The sequence below is a fragment of the Notechis scutatus genome, chromosome 4, assembly GCF_049901735.1.
Source record: "Notechis scutatus isolate UNSWTSFEM ecotype Mainland chromosome 4, rNotScu1.2, whole genome shotgun sequence".
Taxonomy (NCBI): Eukaryota; Metazoa; Chordata; class Lepidosauria; order Squamata; family Elapidae; genus Notechis; species Notechis scutatus.
In genome coordinates this window covers 135798905-135818180 of record NC_142012.1, presented here as the reverse complement: position 1 = coordinate 135818180, position 19276 = coordinate 135798905, and the positions used below count along the sequence as shown (strand labels likewise).

General features: G+C 34.2%; 1 protein-coding gene across 2 annotated transcripts in view; it reads left to right on the top strand.

The window, feature by feature from the left end:
- Positions 1 to 17625, top strand: part of PAX3 (paired box 3) — a 92079-nt gene extending 74454 nt beyond the window's left edge. For both annotated transcript variants that reach the window (XM_026667933.2, XM_026667941.2), the window contains exons 6-9: positions 423 to 588; positions 1741 to 1955; positions 14105 to 14351; positions 16049 to 17625. In XM_026667933.2, the coding sequence (XP_026523718.1) occupies positions 423 to 588; positions 1741 to 1955; positions 14105 to 14351; positions 16049 to 16083 (663 nt within the window). In that variant the 3' untranslated portion in view covers positions 16084 to 17625. The remainder of the gene's footprint in view (positions 1 to 422; positions 589 to 1740; positions 1956 to 14104; positions 14352 to 16048) is intronic.
- Positions 17626 to 19276: the final 1651 nt, after the last annotated feature.

The window sequence follows — 19276 nt, the reverse complement described above, 5'->3', positions numbered from 1 at the left end:
TGAGGAAAAAGAATGGATGAACAGAATGAGCAACCTTGACAGAATTGATGAAGCTTCTTGCCTTCATTGGCCAACAACAACAACAACTTCTTCCTCTTCCTCTTCTTCCTCCTGGAGAAAGTTCATCTGGCCCTTGAAAAAGCAACTTTGAGACATCTTGAAACCAAGGCAAATAAGATGAAGAAGGTTTTATGGATACTAACTAGCTTTTGAGGTAAAGCTGATATGTTTAATAATTAGTATAATTGTCCATACTCTACTCATTCAGCTATGTACAGTGACACTTAATTCTGAATTAGTTAAAAATTTCATAAACCTTTCAGTTATAATCTAATCCAGTGCAAGTAAGATATATATCAATACAGTCTGACAAATGCTGAATGCATTTCCAAATGATTTAAGCTATTTTCAACTATTTCTAGGTTTGGTTTAGCAATCGTCGAGCCAGATGGAGGAAGCAAGCTGGGGCCAATCAATTGATGGCTTTCAATCACTTGATTCCAGGAGGTTTCCCACCCTCTGCCATGCCAACTCTGCCAACTTATCAGTTATCAGAATCTTCCTATCAGCCTACTTCTATTCCACAAGGTAGACTTGAAAGATTATTTTGAAGTGTACTTTTATATATTATTCATTCCTCTGCAGTTCTGAATCTCTGAAAATCATTATAATTACCTCTCCATAAATGTTTACACTGGTTCCAGTGGATCAGCATTAACATGGAAGATGAAATCTGGAAATCAGTTTCAGATGTTCCTCCTTTCCAATTGGAGAACATGTAGATGCATGGCTAGGAATGAACATTATTGTATTTCCATATGTTTGGAGAGTTATGAATTGTAGCTTAATCAAGTTCATCACCCATTCTGGTCCATCATTGAAGGTAACTGTTTTATAATGGTAAATGCCACGTTTAATGTTGACTCCAAGAATAAATTCTGACAAGAGTTGGATATAATATTTGAGCAGACAAAAGCCAGACTGGAATTTGAAGTCCTGAAACTTTATTAAGCAATCATGTACTTTATTATAGAAAACTTAAAATCAGTTGTTGTCATGGATTCTGTTGTTTAAACAAAGAATTTTGAATTATAGCTGAGAAAACTCAGAGTTTTGAATCCACTGTTAGAATTTCATTAAACATGAGTTCTTACAGTCTCATAATTTACTGATGAAGTCTTAAAGTTACTTGGAACCACATGAAAGTGATCAATCTGAGAGTTTCCTAAATTAATGACTTCCTTTCCAAAGTTTGATGATTTATATTTCTTTATACTATGTTAATTATCTCAAAAGTTTGATAAGTTTCTTTCAAAACTTCAATGTGTACTCCTAATGCTTTTGTTATTGGTCTTCCTTCTGTGTTTCCTTCTTCCTATTTCTCCTTCCCTTGCATCACTTATCAATGTTTAAAAACTGTTTTCCTGACTCAAGCCATGTGTAAGGAAATGAAGTGCAAGGGGGAAGGAGGGCATGTAAGAAACAAAAATATGACTTAAATTACCAAAAACGGTTCTTCCATTATAGTCCAAGTGATCCTGAGAATGAGTTTGGCTAAGTTTGAACAAGCTAAACCAAACAGAATATACTGCATAATGGCTTTACACATGATGTGTAACTCAACCACTGAATAGTTTTGAACACAGTTTTGAACTGATCTGGTGAACCTTTCTATGATCTAGGGTTGGCTTTTGAATGGGAAAATGAGGAGATTCATACCTGTGTCCCTTTTCATTGCAGCTGTGTCAGACCCAAGCAGTACAGTTCACCGACCTCAGCCTCTTCCACCAAGCACGGTACACCAAAGCAGCCTCCCTTCAAATCCAGACAGCAGCTCTGCCTACTGCCTACCAAGCACAAGGCATGGCTTTTCCAGCTATACAGACAGCTTTGTGCCTCCATCCGGGCCCTCAAATCCTATGAACCCTGCCATTGGCAATGGCCTTTCACCTCAGGTCAGTCCTGCTTTTTCAGACACAGGATTTGCTGTATACCCAAACTAAATTGTCTGTTCCCCAAGGCCATCATACAATGATTTGCCAAATTTAAACCATAAAGTATTCTTCATATAAGCCACATGATTTCAGTTTGCTAGTTTCCTCCTTCCTCCTTTTTTCTACTGACAGAATCAAAAGTCATAGCTTATATTTAGTTTAAGGCAATGTTTCATAATGCAATCCCACAGCCTTTTTGCTTGTATTCAGCTGTCAGGCATGTTTGATGTGGTGCTTTTCCATAATATATATTTTTAAAGTTGATTTCTTTCCTTTCCCTTCCTTGCCTTTAAAAAAACCTCTCCAGAGTCATTGATTTTGGTCTTGAGTCTTTATTATGAAAATAATGAAAAAGATATGTACTGTTTAAATTTAACCTTAGGAGTAGGTTGCTCATTACCTCAGCTGATGAGCAATCCACTTTAAGCTGAGCTATAATCGAATTATGAATACATAAATTAAGAGCATTACTGCTCTCAAGAAGCTTATAATGACTTGAAGGACATAATTGTTTTCCTAATTTGCATGAGCTTTTCTTGGATGATCATGTTAATAAATTGCCTTGATAATTGAGTGCCAGAAAAGGTTGGTTAAACTTCCTATTTCTGGCCCAAGTCTTCAGCTTGATATTATTAGTTTCAGGTAAAATATTCTGTAGCTTATTCTATTAGTTAGATTTAGCACAGGTGTTTTGGAGAGGTATCTACTGAATTTTGAGCAATGTTACAGAATTGGGGGGGAGGAAGCAATCTATAATTACAATCAGGAAATCTCTTCAGGGATGTGAGAATTTTAACAGCTTTATTTTCTTTCTGCTCTTTCTCTGTGGGGTTAAAAAAAACAGAAGGAAGCTCGGAATGACACAAATGAAAAGTGAAAAGACAATTATACTGAATTACACACTAATCACTGACTATCACCACTGCGTAAGCAGTAAGAGGGCATTCTAATAGGCAGAAAATGAGATTTTAATAGCACAAAGGGTGGCCAAAATAACGACTCCTATATCTTTCGCTTTTTTCATTTTCTGCAACTTGAGGTCTGCATCTCCAGAGCACACTTCCTGGTTTCTGTATCATGGTGATAACTGTGTGCAGCTGAAGAGTTCAAAGGCAATAGAGTTGAAAAGGATGAATAGCAAAGGCAATGAAATAAACATTTTTGCCTAAAGGCAAAAGTTCATAAACTCTTTTTTTGTAACAGTAAATGTAATTAAGTTTCAGTGATTCCTATAGCACATAGTGGGATACAAAACTGTATGGCTTTAGACCTTAGCAAAAGAAAGATAGGCTTCCATTTGAAAAAAAGTTGATATATTTTTCAGTAACACTTTAATACAGGGTTTTCAAGATTTTCAATGTCTAAGTGTAGTCTTTAACAAAAGGCTTGACATTTTATGATGCTGCAATGATCCCATAATTTCTGGCATTAGAATCAAACATTGTTGACAATTAATGTCTTAATGTTTTCTTTTTTAATAGAAACAAAATTATTAAGTTGTGAAAGAGCAATGGAAACGTTCAGTGATAGTGGATCTATTATAGTTAATGTCCCTGATATTCCACTAAATAAGCCAACCACACAATATTTTGATGACTAAACTGGCATCTGGGAGTTAGTAAAATGGAACATCCTGGAGCTCTGTGCTTAAGAAATACAGTTTTCATACAAAAGGCATATTTAAGAATTTACTGCTATGAATATAGCCAAGGAGTGATTGTGATACTATTTCAGATGTTGATTGCACAACTAGTTTGAGAAGGTACTATATTCAATACAAAACATCAGAAGTCTGCTTTTGGCAGTGATAGAGATTATTAAATTGAATATCCACATAAGCATACATACAATCCAACTCATAAAAACTAACGTGATAATGTTGAAGTAAGATGTAGATTCTGGAACATTAAAGTTTGAAACTTTAAAACCTCCATCATTGCCAGTTATTTGTTTTTTTCGAAGATTCTTGATGCCAACATTTTGAATCTATTTCCAGTTTGAATTCAGGCACTAAATGAAACCACCAGGGTGAAATCATAGTATAGCTTATTTAAAGTTGAGGTAAAACTAGGTTTCATAGAATATTGAGTTAGAAAAGATAATTTTGCGTTTGCAAAAATTGCAGATACATGTGTGTGTGTGTGTGTGTGTGTGTGTGTGTGTGATTTTTGTGTCTTTCTTTCTCTGTCTCATTATGTGTGTGTGTGTGCGTATGCAGCTTCCTCACAGTCTCTCCCAAGGAGAGACTTCATGAGGCAATTCATTTACTATGATTACAGTTTTGTTGTTAGTTGCAAAGTCGTGTCCAACCCATCACGACCCCATTGACAACATTCCTCCAGGCCTTCCTGTTCTCTACCATCCCCCCGGAGTCTATTTAAGTGCACGTTGACTGCTTCAGTGACTCCATCCAGCCACCTCATTCTCTGTTGTTCTCTTCTTCTTTTGCCCTCAATCTTTCTCAGCATTAGGCTCTTCTCCAGTGAGTCCTTCCTTCTCATTAGGAAGCCAAAGTATTTGAGTTTCATCTTCAGGATCTGGACTTCTAAAGAGCAGTCAGGGTTGATCTCCTCTAGGACTGACCAGTTTGATCACCTTGCAGTCCAAGGGACTCACAGGAGTCTTCTCCAGCACCAGAGTTCAAAGGCCTCCATTCTTTGGCGCTCAGCCTTTCTTATGGTCCAACTTTCACAGCCATACAATGCAACTGGGAAAACCATAGCCTTGACTATAGACACTTTTGTTGGCAGGGTGATGTCTTTGCTTTTTAGTATGCTGTCTAGATTCATCATAACTTTCCCCAGGAGCAGAGCATTATGGTACTAATTACTAAAAGGGACAGAATCTTGTTGAAAAATTTCTTTCCCTGAAAACATTAAAATAAATAATCTGTCCAATTTTTCTGCCCACAGTTTGGGGAGAAGAAATTTGAAGTCAGATAATCTTCAGAGTGATGAAAAGATATGCAATATTAAAAACAGTGCCAGCAGTAGTACCCTCTCTCATATCTATTAATTAAAAATGCAAAAAAAAAGACTATAAAGAAGTTTTCAAGCATTGAAAATATTTCTTTTGGGGGTGGGGGCAACTTTGAGAAATTGCAAGAGAGATTTTGGGCCTGTACCACATTAGAACAAAGTATCTCTTAATCTGTACTGAAAGAATGAGCAAGAATTCAGCTGAGTTCTAAAGCTGTACATCTCAACTTCTTTCAGATTTAGAGCAAATCTGTATTTCTCATCAGGTTGACTGATTCTTTTTCTGGTATCTGTTTTAGTCATTAATACTTGATGGTGGTAATAGCTCTTCTGCCACAAATGGTTGATCTTTGCTGGAATAAAGATTAATGATGTCAAGGTTCCATGTGGCCTTTGCCACCTGGTGCTTCAATGTATGGAAGTATCTCCACTTGTAGGCAGTCAGCAAAGATAGCTGCTATGGTTAAAGACATCTAGAAAGTATTTGGTTGGCAAGGTTGGTCCTCAAATCAGTTACATTTTTAATTTTTTCCCATTCTGTGATTCCCAAGATCAGGACAGTATAGATATTAGAGGTCTATAATATATGTAATATGTAATATATATATATAAATTTTACATTTGAGTATATTATGTATAGCATGCTGCTTAAGATTTTTAGGCATCCAGGTAGATTTGTCTGGAAGTTGAGTCATGACAACTGGACTTCTTTTGTTTTTGGTTTGACATATTTTGCTATTTAGAAGCTACTTGGATAAGCAGTGAAACAAAAGTCCAGTTGCCATGATTCAACTTCCAGACATCAAGTATAACATGGATATAAATTGTACATTTAATTTCATCTCTTTTTATTACATTTTCTAGGTTCACACAATAACTTTCAGATTATTGCTGTTTTTTCTGCAAATGAGACAAAATTTTACCAGGTTCTTTTGATAAACACTTGTGAAGCCTAAAACACAAAGGCAAAACTACTGCTTGGTAATGCCTGCTGTGAACGTGATAACACTGCTGATTTAATATATTCCTTAACATGTTTCTTTTCAGAAAAAAGTGACATTAAAATTCAGTGTACAATACTATCCATTTATTAATTTGTTTATTGCTTTGCTTAGGATTTGAACATTTCAGATATTGTAACATAACTTTGCAGCTTTTCAGAGAAGATATGTCAAGTTATTTGCTAAAATGTAGTTATTGCTGTCTAAAATTCAAGAATCATAAGTAGGAACCAGAAACACATTAAACAAAAAATAAAACTGAATGGATATCTTGCACTAAAAAAGAGAAAAATATCTATGATTTAGAAGTGACCCACAGACCATTAAGCAAACATTTTTTAATTTGTTGCTATTATATTTGTTTGTTTTCAGAAGACATTCTAGGAAATTTATATCTGAGGAACCAAAATAATTTCTCATATATGCATTGATATATGAGAAAAAAGTGATAGAAATATTTTTAAAAATTATTTTTATGTCTGAAAAAGCTGATCTATTATTTTAGCATCAAAATGTCATTTTTAATCATTAGGAATGGCAATTCCTAGATGCTGCCACTTATAAATATTATTTCAGAAACTACTGAGGAGTTAGGCAAAGTATAGTAAATTCTGGATTCTTTAATGTAGATTTAAGCCTGTATAAAAAGTATACCGTATGACATCTGTAGCAATGCACAATTTCCTCCTTCCATCCTCTCAAGTTGGGAACAAAGGAAACAAAAAAATGATGCTTGTTTTGGCTAATGAAAATGAAGTAGACTTTACCTCTGGCATTTAGAATGGTATTTTTTCTTTAAAATTAGATATTTTGGATTGAGATCAAATTGTTGAATATCGACAGCCTGATACATGAACCTAATTGAAGCTTTTGGATATAAAATAATTCATTGTAGCCAAAATTACTTTAATCTTAAATCTAAATCTAAGAGGTTCATATAAAATACAGATTTTGCCAATTTCTCATATACCACTGTATGTCATTTTTTCTATTACTGTAATTAATCAAGGAGTTAACAAACTACAATAAGTACAGACTTTGGGAAAAACAGAGATAAAATAAATACTTGTACAACTTGAAAACAGGAACCCTTATATTTGTTGCTTGCTGTTAAATTTAATTTTATAAAATTACCATTTTATTTATTTTCACATTTCTGTGCTGTTCATCTCCCTCAAAGAAGGACTCAACAAATAGATGGAAAAGGAATCTGCACTGGGTTCCATAGTAAGCATGTGGCTGATCTTGCATTTGTTTTTTTTGTGTGTAGTGCACATGAATAATAAAGGTAGTCCTTGAATTATGACTGCAATTGAGCCCAAAATTTATGTTGCTAAGCAAGACAGTTGTTAAGTGAATTTTGTTCTATTTTACAACTTTCCTTGCTACAGTTCTTAAGTGAATACCTGCAGTTGTGAAGTCAGTAACACAGCTGTTAAGTGAATGTGCTCCCCCATTGCTTTTGCTTGTCAGAAGGTCATAAAAGGGAATCACACGGCCTGGGATGCTGCAGCCGTCATAAATATGAGTAATTTGCCAAGCGGCTGAATTTTGATCATGTGACCATGAGGATACTGCAACAGTTGTAAGTGTGAAAAATGGTCATAAGTCACTTGTTGTAAGTTTGAACTGTTGTAAATCAAAGACTACCTGTATATGATTAAATAATATAGGTTAATAAAGCCAAGGAGAATTATATAGTGCTTCCTGAATGTTTAAAGTGAATCACATATCTAGCCTTTACAGTAAAGAATGAAAACAAAAAATAATTGCACACATAATCACTATTACAGTATCATCTTTCATAGATGCCAATCTATTTCTTTTAGTGTATGGAATATCATTTCAAAATAATCTGGAGGAGGGGTAGAATAGGTAATTAACAGTGTAACAATAAGACAATACAATTAGAGGAATAAAAATAATAAGCCTTAAACTGGATACAATGAAGGAGTGAATCTGGGAGATGTTAGTTTACCTAAAATATTTTAACTGGGATAATAGTTGTTCGTTAACACTAAAAACTGGGTTCATTGGCACATGTGAGGCTCAGAGAGTTGATCTGCATAATTTTATCTCTTTTTCTGTAGAAGGTTATGGTTTTTTTTTTATTTTAGAGTAAATGGGGAGGTGGGTTTCCTTAGAGAAAAAGGAATCACAGCAGGTAATGCCATCCATCTAAACAGTAGTTTGAAATGTTCAGTGCAGTGATGAATGAGAGTATGTGACCCACATCTGTTTTACATTAAAATGGATCAGTGCCCTGACATCCTTAGGAGCATTTGTCAAGATTCCCTGGACAGAGCTTCTGTAAATTACATGCTGCAAATGTGTCAGGGTCAGATAAGAGGGTGTCATTAACTCCACTAAAGTTTACTCATGATCCTGTCACTTCAGCTTAATACTTTAACAGCCAATAATTTTCTTGGTGTTGATTCATTAAAAGTTTCAATCACGATAAGGAAAGAGAGAGAGAGAGAAAAAAAAAACCCAAATACAGAACATGCATCTCCAGTCAATTACATTGCAGGCATAGTTACAGAGCATATTAAATGCAAGCATGCGTAAATGAATTAAAACATGTGAGGATTTTACAAATGTTAATAGTATGTCAGCATTCCTGTCCTATTAAGTGACATCGTATTTCATTGAAATAACAGAATTTGCATCATTGAGATTAGGTGTGTCCTGTTTAATAATTTGATAGATGTTTCTATTTGGGGAATTCCATACTGAAAGTGGAACCTACTACATATTTTTAAAAAGATATATATTTGACTATTTTTCATAGAAGAGTTAGTCCCTTCTGTAGCAAATGTAGAAAAGCAACATAGCAATTTTGTTGTAAATCAATACTACTGAAAGGCTCAATCTAATTAAAATTACACACCTACCATATCTCCTGAGAAACTAGAGCTGGGTAAGAAGGGTGGTTTAGATCCTGAATCAAACTTGACACTTCGACAAAATGAATATATAAGAGAGAAAGAAAGATATTAAACTTTCCTGACAATGATCCAGAACTGATTTTCCATGCTTCCTTGTGGGATTTCTTTTCAATCTTTTAGTCTGGCCTACTGCCCTAAGAGCCCTGATGTCTTCCATCTAACTCCTACCTAACGTATTCAGATTTTGAAGGTGAGCCAAGTACTGTCACTGCTCTCAGATGCTTTTACATTATAGGTAATCCTCATTTAGTGATTACAATTGGTACTGGCAACTTGGTCATTAAGTGAAACTGTCACCAAGTGAAACCACAACTTTGCTTATTAATCTTACTTCAACTTTTCTTTGCTTAAAAGACCTTTAAAAAGATTGCAAATGTGAGGAGTGGTTGTAAAATTGCTTTTTCATCACTGCAAACAGTCACTAAATGAGTACTACATATAAGCTTAAAATATAATTGTGCACCAGTAGAGCATATTTATTTATTCAATTGTGCACTAATTACAAAACATCTGATATTTCATTCCCAGCATTAATGAGAATTCAGATACATGTCCAACTCTCTAGAGTGGTCCCTCTATCAACAGCACCTCAATTGTGGAAACCTCTTCCAAAATCAGTAACTTGGTCTTCATTATTTGAATGTACCTAGATGTTTCTGTACAATCAGGACTTTAATTCTGCATGTTTAATGTTTATTTTCAGTGTTCATGCTATATTTTCATTGTTTGTGATACGTATCTTTTGTTTCACTACTGAATTGTTTTATATTTTATAACTCCTTGCTAGATATTTATGAGTCAGTGGATGAAATTAATAAAAACAATAAATATATAGGTATTTTCCATGAAGAAAAATTGCTGCTACACTTTCATTTTACCTTTTTGCTTCAGTTACATAAAATGTGGCATAAATCACTGAATTTGATTTTTTATTTAAAGGGGCAAAAAAATTCACTTTTCATCTAATTTGAGCAGAATCCAATTTAAAAATACATTTGAATCAGCTGAAATTTATGTAGATATATAAACAAAAATTGAATGAAGTCTCTCAGGGAAAAAAAATAAACTCCATGTTAGATTGAAAAACTGAGGTCCCCCCCCCCTTTTTAAGCAGTTAACAGGAATGACTCCATATTCCAAACAGCTAACACGTGAATATATTTATGTCATATTTGTTTATCTTTTTCGTTCATTGTTGAAAGTTCAAAGGACTAACATTAAAATGTATGATGCATATAATGTATATAAAACAATGTTGCCTTAAAAGAACTTCAAAATAATATAGTCTTTTATCAGATTTGCTAAAATAACACTTTAATATAATGAATGCAGAAGTTGTTTGTTTTTCAACAATACAACTTTTTAAAGGAAACCAACCATAGTACCAGTAAAACTTTGGGAATCATGTCAAGCTGCCTCGAGAAGCCCCACTGCGAGATCAGTGGCAAATAAATTTAACAAACAAACAATATAAATACCCCCAGTTCATTTTTCCTTGTTATAAATCTCAGTAGGTGGCAACATTTAGATGGCTTTGACTGACCATAGAACCTAAGTGAAGTGAACTTTATCCTAGTTAATACTTGGATGGGTGACTATCTAAGAAGACTAAGACTTTTGACTAGACTTGGAAGCAAATAAATAGATACCTTAATGCCGCAACAAGGCAGTGGCAAAAAACTGTCAGGAAAACCTCATGGATGCTTTCACTAGGAGTCAAACTTTAGGACATCAATTTTTGTCAATTTCACCTATTTGTAAACTAATAATAATCTAAACTGCAATGATATTTTATTTCCAGAAAAGGCAAAACTTTAGGGAAAAAAAATCTGTTACAGTTGAATTTATATCACTAGAAAATGCAGTAACTGGAAATGTCGTTTTGTATGATACACCAATTGGGATGGGAAAGAAGAAAGCTACAGGTGTCATTGGAAGATACCTCATTGAGAAAGCATAAATTATTTATCCCTTTGGAAAACAAACTTTTAAATGTGTCTCAGAATAAGTTCTCGATTAGCCCAAGCAGTTAGGTGAAAGCCAACAGTGCCCTTTCAGTAACTCCTTGTTCCCGTGCTATAAGGTCATGACACATATCACAAGGCAGAGTTTCTGCCTTTAGGCAACTTTCCTTATGACTTTCAAAGAGAATGCTTCCAAAATCTAATTATTTAGATGCTAATCAACTGCAGCACAGTTCTGAAAGCCTCTGAAGATATTTCTGAAATAACAATTTTAGTAGTGTTGTTGCTTTTTTCATCCTCAAAGATAGGGAAGCACTATTTGATAATGATGATTAAAAACTTAATTTGTTTTAATTTAATCTGCTTGTGTTTTTATTAAGTTTAGACAAGTTGGAAGCAAATTTTACAATGATTGTTAACAATTTGGAGATAAATAATCCTGTTACAATGAAATATGAATTACAAATACTACAAAAGCTTAGAATGGAAAAGAGGGCCATCATAACATCTTGATAAATTGAATGAAATCTTGGGAAGAATAATTCTACTCTACCCCACAGATATTATGGACCAAAATACCACTCAACACTATTCAAAGAATTAGTGGCATATAGAAAGGCAACACAATAATAGGCAGAACTCCAGATTTATCAAAAATTATGGATTGAAAATGCAATTTCTGCTTAATATTTTAGTAAAAAAATAGCTTTTAATAAAATTAGTTTTAGTCAGAAAAATTTTATCTCCTAAAAATTGTGGTATGTTCCTGAGTTTAAAATTGTAGAGTTATGATAATTTACTGCAGAATTAAATTGGGGGATAACTGGATTTATTTAATTCAAATTATTTGCAATCTGCTATTTGAGCAACTATAGCAAGTTAACAATAGTATATTAAAAACACCCATAAAATATATAACAATGTTTGAAAATCTCTGAAAATGTGTTCCTGGGTTTTTAACACACAACCCCCTCCCAACCTCCATTTCCTCTTTAGAGGAAAAATAGTAAAATCCTGTTCTTCTCTCTTCCAGTGTATCAACTGTGGGAATTGATGTAATTGTTTTAAAAAAACAACTAAATCTAATTATTGAAAGCAGCAAATGAAATTTATAAATTTAACAGCTGTTTTCCAAATTCATTTACTACAACTATTGAATATTAACAAGCTTGCAACATTTGGGATGGGGTTTTGTTATTGTTTGTTTTATTTTGCTTTTTGAAAAAGAAAGTAAACAGCATTTGTAGATTACTTTGATTTTTTTTTTTTTTTTGAATCACTGGACTTTGAAGTTGTATACCAGCTGCTTGCATTTATATCATGTAATGCAAAAGTCTGTATGGGGCAACTCACAAAATTCCAGCGAGTTTATAAAGGGATTTATTCCAAGTTTAGTAAGGCTGTAGCCATTGAGTGAACTCTGGTGATTTTCATTTACAGTGAAGAGTCCAATTTCCTATATAAGAAAAAATGCCTGTATCACTGTCTATAACATCTGCTAACTATGTTTCTATAGCTTCAGAGAAACTAGACTATGGTAATGTTAGCCCTATCAACTTCAAGATTCTTCTCCAGATAAATCTGTCCACTCTACAGAATCTGGCTATCTATAGAAGCTACTACAGATATCCACAGAGAGACTATGGCAATGGAAACCCAGAAAACAGCATTCTTGGTCATAACCACACATTGTAAATTAACTCATCAGTTGAAGACACCCACCTTTTATCCTTTAAGAAGGCAGCTGGAGCTATTCCTCTTCTACAGGGCTTTTTTGTGGGAGGAGGGGGAAGAGGGTTCCGTTAAAAAATAGGAACACATTTTTAGAGGTTAAAAAAAGATTCTATAATTTTATGGATGTTTTTATTACTGTATTGTAAACTAGCTAGAGTGCTCAAGAAGGTAGACAATTCAATTATTTTTGCAAATTCATACTCTCATGCTTTCTGCATCTTTCATAGGTGTTCCTCATTAATATAAAAAGAAAAATGTCCCCTGGTTTAAAAAGTTTAAGAAGTGCTGTGGTGCATGTTCAATAACATGATTAATATAATACAATGCAATGTTAACATAACATAACATGACAAAGCAACCTAACCTAACCTAACACAACACAACATAACATATAATCTATTTCTCTACATACATACATACATACATATATACATACATACATACATACATACATACATACATACATACATACGTGTAAGTTTATATACTGAATGTTGTGTGTGTGAGTGAGTACTTTGCATTATGGAGGCCTTGCAGTGCACACCAGAGATTTAAAGAAAAAGATTTTCATTTCAATGTTCAAGAGTAATAAAAATACACTACAGCTAATGACTTTTGTTGCTTAAATGTTTGGGAGGTTGTTGATTAAAACAACCAAACCAAACACATCTCTCTTTGAACCTCCACAGGGCATTTCTAGTTCTTTTGACTATCTTTGATCTTGCAACTGGTTTTAGTTTTCCTTGTAAATTTAAAGCCATAATTTCTCAATCAAGCTTAAAGAAAATTGTAGTTTAGATTTGGTGCTGTCTTTTCTTTTCTGGTATTACTGTGCTTTTGCCCTGTGTATCATTTTAAAAGATGTCATTGGCAGCAGACAAGTGTCTTTGCCTGCAACAGAAGGTAACAGGCAGGGATGGGAAATGAAAAAGTGGGGCCAGAATGGCTGTGCTTGCTCCTTCTTTTTTGTGTAAGAACATAAACTATTGGAGAGGTTTGTATCTGTGTTATAATATGTATAATATTGATATTAATCAGAACACACATTGTTTTTCACAACTTGGGCATCTGTTACCATGTGACTGGAAAACAACATATACCCTTTAATGGGAAAACAAGATTCCTCCAGATAAATAATTGTTGCTTCTTTTTTAAAGAACATAAAAAATTGTAGAATAATAGAATTTTAAAGAACTAACCTTATAGAGTATTAGCACTTTAAAAATAATCATGGTGAAAACATGTTACAATTAAAAGATATCATTGTGCTCACACATTAGAAATCACACATTAGAGATTTTCCATGTTTGTATATTAGAATAGAGTGCCAGTTATATGTTATTACCAAAATTTATGTGATGTGTCTATTTTTGGAATCAAAGAACAGAAACCAAGTAACAGATATAGGAATAATAAAGTAATTTGTGGATTGCTTAAAATATAGCTTATAGCCTCACTTTCTCTCCCTTTCTTTTTTTATTTTAGGTAATGGGCCTCTTAACTAACCATGGAGGAGTCCCTCACCAACCCCAAACTGACTATGCCTTGTCACCATTAACTGGGGGTTTAGAACCAACCACCACAGTGTCTGCAAGCTGTAGTCAAAGACTAGATCATATGAAAAGTTTAGATAGCCTGCCGACATCTCAGTCATACTGCCCACCAACATACAGCACTACCGGTTACAGTATGGATCCTGTCCCAGGCTATCAGTATGGGCAATATGGACAAAGTGAGTATTAAATCATCAACAATGTATGTGTGTTCCTGGAATCTATCTCTTCATCATAGATTCTGGTGTTTTTTTGTTTTTTAACCAATTAAAAATCTCATTCAAACAACGAGCAGTTATCAATTGTATAACAAGGTGCTGGTTTGGACTGGGAGGAACCAAGTTCAAAACTATTCTTGGTTGGGTAAGCTAACTGAGTTGCAGAATTAGATTGTTTGCCCCAACAAACTCACTATTGTTGAGATAAAATTGGAGGCAGGAGAATTGTGCATACTGCCTTAAGCAGTTAGACAAAAGGTTGTACCAATTTATGAAAAATATTTAGTCATAAACCTGCAGGAGATTAGTTCTGGACTGACAACTCTATTTAGAGGCTGAGTTCTTTCTACTGTATATGGTGATGATCAGATAAGTATAGTTCAACCCAGCAACATCTGCAGGAAACCTGATGGTACCAAAATGATGACATAGATGATGACATAATTGTGCAAATACTGTGATTACATATTTGTGTCAGGATATCTTTCTTAACAAGATGCTTGTGTGATTAGATTGCCACTCATGTATTGCAATTAGCCCCCCCTTCCCTCTTGACCCTTGGACACCCATAGTGTAGCCTTTAGCCAGATCAGTGAAGTTGCATTTATATTGGTTTGCATCACAGTGGATGCAACACCTTAATCATTCCTTTCCTATCCTGGCCACATTGAAATAATCAGAATGAATAGTTATCAGTCCTAGCTAGTATATTCCTAGGCAATATTGACTAGGCTAGTTGTCATGATGGAAACCATTCAGGATATCTATAGGACACCTGGTTGGGGAATACTGCCTTGATGTATCTCTTGATGATTTGGAGGATGTTGTGTGCATGAGCAAACTACTGTATTTTCAGTGACCTTGCTGTTTCCTAAGCAGCCTTTTATATTGTTTGGGGGATTAAAAATGTAATCCAGCAACGGCTAGGAGAAAGGAAGGAAAGTGATATCTTTTTCAGCAAAATCTGATGGGTAGCCAGATCTTATAGTAAAGTCTGTGTTATACAGCAATAAGAATTACACCATTGTACTGAAATGTACGTTTTGAGAGATATGAGAAACTTGGTACTTTAAAAAAAACAAATTTGATTAAAACTTGATGGGGTCATGATGCTTCTCAAAACCACAAAATGCATGCAGATAAGTAAAATAGATATATTTGATACACATTATATTTAATAATAAAATATAGCATAATATTTCAAATAAAAAAAATAAAATGCATTTTCTTCCTATTGCAGAGATAGATGCATTTGCTGCTATGACAGTAGATAATTTCAGCAACATTTCTGCTGCATAATTATTTTCTAAAGTGATGTCAACAACATCTTGATGTTATTAATTGTTGAGACATGAAACCTGATTGCCATTAGGTAAAACAGAGGAGTTGTCCAAAATGAAATAACCACTGGCATTCCACTATTAGAAACACATGTTCTTAATGAGGTCAGCTCAAGAATCATTATAGTATATAATCCCAGATACATAGAGTTTTGTCAAACTTGTCTAAGAATAAGCATATTAGTCCCTTTCCTTTGATATATTAGTATTAAATATGACAATGTCAACCTGTAGTTGACACTGCCCCTTGCTGTGGGGTTGTCACAGCATGACTTAAAAAGCTTATTATGCTTCTTCTTTCTTTTTTTCTTTTTACAGGTGCCTTTCATTATCTGAAGCCAGATATTGCATAAGTGAATGGTCCATTTCACATTAAAGTTGGTCTTGGTCCTGGTCTCAGTCCAGTATTTGGAATGGAGAAATCTTCTCACCAAAATGAGGCCCAGAATGCAGAGATCGTACTAGTGATAAATGGGACTATTCTTTTCTCATCGGTGCTTTCAATAAGGCATTTGAATATGTTGGGTAAAGCAGCTCAGAAAATAAAGACCACAAACAGTACCAGAAATAAAATAGTTCGGTTCACCATGGCATTGGCTAAGAACAAATAAGAAAAATAGAAGTTTTCACATTGCTGGGTTGAAGTAAGCATTCCATTTTTAGATTGATGAAGATCCATGGATTAACTTGGACATTGTGGTCTGAGTGCTGCAAAATTGGAACATTTTTTTTTTTGTGAAACTTTCAGTGCCGACTTTTGATAGTGCTCATTTTGCAAAGCATGGGCTGAAGAACCTTGTTTAACACACTGGAAAATGACCTTGAAAGGAAATGTTAAAGTCTGTAGGGTGCTAGACTAGATGTTTGAAGACTTCCACAAATAAGTTATTGGTTATCTTCTTGTTTTTGTAATCCTGTTGTTGGTCAGTGTCACATACAAAAGGACTTTTCTTCATAACAGCAAATGACACATTTTGTAACATGAAGAAAAGTTTTGCAAGATCGTTTGTGTTTGAAATTTTCCTAGTCCATGTTACCTCCTGAAAGAAACAAACAAAAATACAGAATAACTTTAATTTCTATGATTGCTTAACAATGTGCAATATGGCGTACCTCACCAAGCTTTGGCTGCATCCAAGGCATTATATATAGAATCAAAATTATATTTTTTCCAAGTACTTTTATTTTTACAATGCATATTTCACTCTTTTAGTATATAGAGGTGTCACAGTTTGCTTCAATGATCTCCATTTTATTAGATCAAAAGGGACTTTTGGGGGAAATGCTACATTTAAAATGCTTATGTTTACATTATTTCTAGAAAATACAGGGCATAAATCACTATGTCTCTGTAGTTATCATGTAATTTTAAATTATACAATTGCATCTTATATAATTCAGTGGAAACCAAGGTTTACATACATGTTGTGACATTTCCAAATGTCAATAAATTTATCTTTTGAAATGTTAGGAGGGACAGGAAGATGGCAGACAGTGTTATTTATTTTTCTTTATTCTTGGAATGGTGAGTGAGGTAGAGCACAAATTCATTCCTTTTAGCATTCAGTTCAATGAAATTAGTAAATTAGTAGGACTAGGATATCGTACAGAATTTAGTTCACACATTGGTCTTAAAGAGTGATTGAACAAAATACTATCTTTATGTTACATTCTCTATCAACAACACATGTGTTGTAAAAACAAAAAAACTCATATTAAAAAAGCGCAGTAAATATTTACTATTTATAATGAATAAACAGCTATGGAAACTTGCTAAGCACTTACTGCTTTTGGTGATGAATTTTGTGAGCTTGTATTAATACAATATCAGTGGATTTTCAGAAAACACTGCTGTTCACCAGACAAAATATATATGATATTTTATCATAAAAAAGAAGAATGAGGAAAAATCTTTGTGTTCTTTATGTATGGAGTTTCTCAATCATGCAGGTCATGGTTGTCCCAAAGATGCTTTTCCAAAAGGCAATTAGACTTTCTTGTATGTTTTCCCTTGAAAACGTTTCACTTCTCATCCAAGAAGCTCATTGGCTGAGAAGTGAAATGTTGTCATGGAAAAACCAAGAAAGTCAAGCTGCCTTTTGGAGAAGCATCTTTGTGTCCTTTCCATTCTAATCTGGAGCCTAGTTCAACCTTGTCTCAATATTGCTAATCAACAATCTTGCTAATATGTTGTTTTGAGAATTGAATAGTTTTTCTCGCTGGGTCTTGTAATGGTATGTGGGAATGATCTTGAAGATTGAAGAGAAGGGATGCTACCAAGAAAATGAGAAGGGGAAACCCTTAGTTGCTTAATGATCAGAGGAAAATACATATTGTAGGAAGGCCCCACCATTATTAATCAGGCTGTTAAGTACCAGTGGGAAGTTTATATCTTCAGACTTGCAATATTCTGTTAATGTAGCCTTACAGTAAAGTAAAATTAGCTCATTTAGTCATGTTTCGTGTCTGGTTTACCTGGAAGGGCTGACATCAATTTTGCAAGTTGTAAGCTACAAACTTCCCACTGCCACTTTTAACTGCCTGATTAATTAGGGCAGATTCTTCCTAAGCTATTTCCTCCAATTGTGAAACCACTGCCCCACCAGCTCTTGTCTGTTTCTTCCCTCTTCCACTCAAGTCACCCAAGGCCATTCTCACATACCATTACACTCTGATGCAGTTAATTTGAAATTGAAACAAGCTATTATTTGCTTTGAAATTCTATGGGTTTATAACACTTGTGGGCATTCCATTTCCAAATAAATTCCCTTATTTCATGCTATGGGAGAAGGGCTGTGATTAGCATTTTATCTTCATTTTTCTTGGAGAAAAATGGCAGGATTTTTGTGACCCCTTTTACCTTGCCTCCTCCCCAGAAGGAGATGTGTCAACTAAATTATGATTTTTGATTAGCTTATGGAGCTCTGTTATCAAAATTTTAAGAACTGAAGGAGTAAAGTCAATCACAGGTTGATTTCACACTGTTTGTGATGACTGGATGAATGGAAATAAGACATGCTCTTTGTCAAACCATTGGTCCTTCAAGCTTGGTTCTGCACATATTGATTACCAGGAGACAAAGGTGATTACTGCTGTCCTCGCTTAAAATGAAAGAGAACAAGGGTTTAAGAAGCTTTTATCTGATCTTCTGTGTTATATTATCTTCAAGCGGTAGACATGATAGCTTGGTACTACCACTATCATTTTCTGAATTATTGACTATTGTTGCAGCTTTCCTAAATCTCAGGTAAGTATCCTTTACATAGCCCTACATGATATGTGAGATTAAGCTGGAAAAAAAAATCCTTTATTACTGTGCTTCTCTCTTATGTCAATATCATCTGAAAGGAAATTAATACCTTGGTCCCATTCTAAATTTTTATTTTTTAAAATGTCCAAGTTCAACTGGAGCCAAAAATCATTATTAAAGAATGTATCCTGTTTTGCTCCACAAACACTCCCCCCAAGGGTTGAAATCTTTATAGGATTTTATCAACTCCAAATAGTACTCCCAGTATTCAATCTTCCTGCGCCCAGGAACTAGTG